General features: G+C 41.1%; 1 protein-coding gene across 1 annotated transcript; it reads left to right on the top strand.

Moving 5' to 3' along the window:
* The first annotated feature begins 1,312 nt into the window (after positions 1-1,312).
* LOC143029750 (uncharacterized) lies at positions 1,313-5,190 on the top strand. Its single transcript, XM_076192652.1, has 5 exons — positions 1,313-1,371; positions 3,007-3,830; positions 3,989-4,107; positions 4,314-4,436; positions 4,535-5,190. Exons 1-5 carry the CDS (start codon positions 1,353-1,355, stop codon positions 4,746-4,748), a joined length of 1,299 nt encoding a protein of 432 aa, XP_076048767.1. The 5' UTR covers positions 1,313-1,352; the 3' UTR covers positions 4,749-5,190.
* The last annotated feature ends 867 nt before the right edge of the window (positions 5,191-6,057 follow it).

The following is a 6,057-nucleotide window of genomic DNA, read 5'->3' as shown; positions in this document are numbered from 1 at the left end:
TACTAGCTCTATTCCATTCGTTGACCACTGTTGATAAAACAGTTTTTGCCCATTTCCTTCTCAAATCTGGCTTACTGGCCCGCCTATCTACACAATCTATCGATAATTTCAACAGGTACAACCAGTGGTATTAGTAGAGGTCTACTTTCTAAGTGTAGAATAAGTTGGCGAAAGGTCTGCAAAACCCCAATACATTTAAAGTCATTATTCTGGCTAACATCAAGTTATTCTAATCAGCTTAGGGTAGGACTTCGGAATAATCTCGATAAACCCTTCCGTATGATGAGACTTTATTAATATATATATATACTGTATATATATATATATATACATATATATATATATATATATACATATATATATATATATATATATATACATATATATATATACACACACATATATATATACATATATATATATATACACACATATATATATATATATATATATATATATATATATATATATATATTGCAGAAACCACAGGGAAATTAAAGTCGGAATACTGAAGAAGGACCGCGGGGGTCCGCTTCCGTCTCACCGAGTAAGTAAAGAAACGACTTTAATTTCCCTGTGGTTTCTGCAATATTTTTTCATCACGCGTTATTGTGATTATTTTTGCAATATAAATATATATATATTTATATCACATGTATATATATACATATATATATACGTATATATATACGTATATATATGTATATATATACTTTTTTTTCCGAAGGAGTTCCTCCGGCCACCTCCCCTTCAGGAGCCCAAATCCGGGGCACTGCGGTACAGAACGGCCATGAATGGATAAGTTCGTCAACATAGACTTCCACCAAACCGGAAACGTGGGAGGCAGGTCGCCTACTTCTCTTCTTCGTCTCATCTAACCTAACGACACTCCTAACAGAGGCACCTAACCCCCCACCACCACCACCCCATATCCATTTACTAATTCTCTGCCCTTCACTCTCTCGTCCTTCACACTTTGGTTCTTACCCTTTTTCCACTTCCTCTACCCTCGATAGATCCTACCCTCCTTATGCCACCCCCCCTTTCCCCCTACCCTTTCCATGCGGGACCTGTTTTGCCGTAGTTGCCTATTGACTGAATAATTTCTAAATAAAGACCAAAGACTCCATGTTGATAAAAGTTAGTTAGTATTACTTGATCGGCTGATTTCCGAAAAAAAAAAAAATCGAAAAAAAAACGATGGATACTATTCCCATGCATTGGAATACTATCTACGCCTCTATCGAAGTCACCACTGCCCCTCTTGCAACCTGGCAACCCACCTCTCGAATCGCTATAAATAGTCCAAACCCCTTCTGAATTTCGCAGTCAAGCTCCGAACTCAGTAAGCGATGAAGCTTCTAATCACTGGTAAGGCAAAGCTTGTCAGAATTCAAAACACTAGATTCAACTCATTAAGGAGAAACTTTGCTACGTCACTCAGGTAGCAGTTTTACAATATACTGAAACAGAAACACGACTTTATTTTTACTTGTAAGAAATTTATCTACGAATCACTGTTTCGTTAACTGTACTGAAACACTGCGCAGTGACAGTGACTGTTGCATATCTTGACACTGTTACCCTTGTGACACATTTTGACATCAAAGTCGCAAAATACCTTGCTTAATACTATATATATTAAACTTGAATGTATTACACCGAGGACCACTACCTTTCAGTGGCCCGACGTACCTATGACAACATGTCAACACTCCTAAGCAACATAAAGTGTCAACTTGACAACACACCACCATACATCTTTTTCGCGGAGCCATACTCTGACAACAAAGTAAAAAGCCTAAACAATAAGCTACACGCCGAAACAACACAAAAACGTATCACATGTCCTCGTAACATGATTTCTTACGTTTGTAACACAGCATAACATTTTAGAATCACATTATCATGCTTTGGCGTCATAGCACTGTACCTTGTCATGGAAACGCTGAAGTGTATCTTGTAATGACGTCATACCCCGTTTGGACAACATGAATACTAAATCTGATACTTCTTTATGATGTTTTCCCAGCACAGGAGCACAACTACAAAACAACTAAATAAGTCACTGGATTACTCCCAACACATCACTTACAACTGATAGCACTGGAAACAAATTGTATCATTGCAATACAACGTTCAAGTAACACAATAAACAATTATCTTAGATAACCTACTTCATTTGTTTCAACAGAACCTACTATACAAAATTAGAGTCACTCGGTTGAGTACAATCGTTTTACCAACCACGGCGCGAGGTTGTTTACGAAGATACCGCCTACAGTCCATAACACCAAAATTTTTCATTGGCTTAATTGTGAAATTTATATGATTATTTTCTTGGATATTTTCATTTTTCATCTGCTATTTTCTGGTTAAAAACATTCCATAACGCAAAAAAATTTATTGGCTTATTTGTGAAATTCATGTGATTATTTTCTTGGATATTTTCATTTTTCATCTGCTACTTTCTGGTTATAAACATTCCATAACACCAAAATTTTTTATTGGCTTATTTGTGAAATTCATGTGATTATTTTCTTGGATATTTTCATTTTTCATCTGCTACTTTCTGGTTATAAACACAGAATGTGTGTTACATCGTATTTGCAAATCCAGAACTAGACACAACACGCGATCTTTCTGCTTTGATCCCTAGATAGAAGCTTTTAGGAAATTTACTTACTACTGACATGCTAAAATCAGCAAAATTTCTAGCTATTTTGTCTGCAAAGTATAAAATGCAATTGTTATTATTATATAAACATTTTCTTTAAAGGCTCCCCATTGCACAAGTTCGGTCCAAATAAAGCGCCATTGATAGACGATCAACCAAAAATGTTTCTGCACAGAACGCATTCACACTTTCTTCGATTTTGAAGTATACCGCCTTTTTTGTCTCTTTTAACTTAAAAGTGCACAAATCCCCACCCATGTGCTCCATAGCTTAAACGTTACCATTCCTCCAAACATGTAACGCACCCGGATCTCCCCTTGGCCCTGCAGGAACCCTTTTGGTGGTTGTCGCCGCTGCGGCCAACCTGGACGTGGTGCGACAGGGCGAGCAGATCTTCGAACGAACCCCTAACAACAACCTTGTTCAGGTCAAATACATCGACAACAGCCGCTTCACCACCTCCCAGCCATTCCATCGCCAAAATCAGAGGGCCCAGGTTAGGAGCTTCAGTGGAAACAACCAAGGATTCTTCAGCAACCAGGACTCTCAGTTCGACCAACAAGGTGGACGTTTCCAGCAGCACCAAAGGAACCAGTTCACCACCAACCTCCAGAACCAGAGAAACCGCTTCTCCGATAACTCCCAGCACCAGAGGAACCAATTCTCTGGAAACTTAAACCGCCACTCCAGCAACCAGCAGTTCAGTTTCAACAACAACCAACACAGAAACCCCCACCTTGTCGATGTAACCTTTGTCGGTGAGCAGCAGAACAGGAACGCACAAAACCAGGGGCAATTCCTGTCTAGGGGCTTCAACCAGAACCAGAATCAACAGAGTCGTGACTTCTTCAACAACCAGCCCCAGCATGACCGTCAGTTCCAGGACCAGAACAGGGAATTCTTCGGTCAGAATCAGCAGAACCGCGACTTCTTCAACCAGCCCCAGCAGAACGAGTTCCTCAACCAGAACAACCGCAACTTCGCTTCCCAACAGAACAACAACAACCAGTTCTTCAGGAACAGCCAGAATCAGGGAGAACAGGTGTTCCATGTCACCACCAGCGGCCAACACCAGCTCCAGCGTCAAATTGGAGGTTCTCTAAGCAACCAGGAGCACTTCTCTAGGTCTTTCGGAATCAACAACAACAACGAAGTAAGGACATTCAGCCAGGCTTCGAAATGTTTGGAAGTTTACATAACCAAAATTATTTTGCATGAATATACGAGATATCAGTACATAAAATTTATAAAATTCCGTGCATGCATAAGGACCATCTGTTCTATATATATTCGTTCTTTTTTTAACAACAGAGAAGAGAAGTCAGCGGTCACATCCAGACTGATGCCGGAAATATCCTTGGTGTGTTCCAGTCTTTCTTCGTTCCAGCTTCTGCCACCCTTGCTGAAGGACTCATCTCTTCCTCTTTCACGTGAGTCACCAGCCACACCTTCCTTTTCATTTCACCATTACAAGACATAATGCAGATTTCCAACTTTACATTCCCCCAGGATTCCTCTAACTTCACCTAGTTTCCTAGAAACACCCTATCCTATATCGCCATAGCCACTTATAAAGTACGTCAGCGACTCCATGTCTTGCAACCACAGTTCGATCTCACCTTGTCCCTCCCTACAGCTGCGAAAACTATGGCCGAGGTTTCTACACTGACCCCGACAACAACTGTCGTTACTTCCACGTCTGTTCTCCGGTCCGTGACCCCGTGTCCACCCAGAGCAGTAACAACTACTACAGGTTCACGTAAGTGATCACAGACCTCCGTTAGACTTACTTTTGTTATTTGAGTTTATTCAGCCGTAGTCTGCTTTCTTCTCGGTACTAAGAGGTCCTCCCTACAGATTCCAGTGCGGTACTGACGAGCAGTTCGACCAGGAGCGTATGACCTGCGTCCGCACCGAGCTAACGAATGCCTGCCCCAATGCTCGCTCGTTCTTCTCCTTCAGCCAGGACAGGTCTAGGAACCTCTTCACCAGTTTTCCCGATTCCTCTTTCCATGGAGACTACTTCTACATCGGAAACAACGGCATCGTTACTGGAATCCGCAGGAAATAAGCAGGAATAAGAATGGAAGATTCTAGTAGTTCTTCTGGCGATCCGAACGAAGTCCGGTCTGGCATAGAAAGCTTTAATAATATGTTTTATTTATGTTCAGGCTTGACTAAAACCTATATCTGTCTATCTATCTATCTATCTATCTAATGTTAGCTTATAGGTAGTTCCGAATAAGCTTTTCCTTCTTATGTCTACTTGATCACCGATACTGCTGACTACCAGTGAACGCTCTTAGTTTTGACTTTCCCAAACTCTTAGGCTTTTCAACTTCCCTTCTTGGCTACTGTATGCGGAGACTTGAGGGTCCTTCTTTCCTCCAAGGGAATCCTGATAGGTTCCCCTTGGCTGAAGGATTTTTCTTAGTCACTGTTATACTCTTTACCTGTCTCGTATCCATTGTCTCAGTATTACAGTGCAAAGAATAAATAAGTGCAATCTGCAATCCGTTTCTTTCATTACACAACTGACCCTTCCTATACTACTGCAAAGTGTGACTCTTAAGCACACAGTAATTACGAGTACAAAGCCTCTGCAACTTCATGCTTTTATGCATGCGGAATATATGGTGCTTGCTCTACAATCAAACAAAGCATACCGACATAAAAATGACATCCAGAGTAAAAAATACCGAGAGTCGGCAATTTACATCAATCATGGGACCAAAGACAGGCATCTACAAGTGTTCGTCTCGTATGGCGGACGTCAGAGGGAACCAGCTCCCCTCCTTCATTCTTCAAACCCCGTCAACAACTTTACCTCCATTTGGAGGTGCGTCCCCAAGGGGCCGACACCTGATCTCCGGACCGTTTGCTAGATCTCTATCAATTTCGACCGCATTTCTTCCACCTTTTCACATCCGATTGCACCCTTCCTACTCCTACCCCGTATGAGATACCTTACCTACCTTACTGGGGTGCCGTATCGACTTGGACGTTGGCCACCATGGAGCTCCATTCCCGTATGAGATTTTGAATGCGTAAGTTTTATGCTGCTAATACTTTAGGGACTCTAGTGACACCCCTACGGACCAGTCACACAGCATTCACCTGTGACTGGAGACTCATATCCACTCAACAGATGAAAAAATGTGTGTATATATATATATATATATATATATATATATGTGTGTGTGTGTGTGTGTGTGTGTGTGTGTGTGTGTGTGTGTGTGTGTGTGTGTGTGTGTGTGTGTGTGTGTGTGTGTGTGTGTGTGTGTGTGTGTATGTGTGTGTATACACACACACACACACACACACATATATATATATATATATATATATATATATATATATGTATGTTTCTTAAGACAGAT

Source organism: Oratosquilla oratoria, chromosome 11, assembly GCF_046742065.1.
Source record: "Oratosquilla oratoria isolate Oo_2021 chromosome 11, ASM4674206v1, whole genome shotgun sequence".
In the NCBI taxonomy this organism is placed as follows: Eukaryota; Metazoa; Arthropoda; class Malacostraca; order Stomatopoda; family Squillidae; genus Oratosquilla; species Oratosquilla oratoria.
The sequence above is the reverse complement of the archived record's forward strand: the minus strand, read 5'-3'. Positions and strand labels throughout refer to the sequence as shown.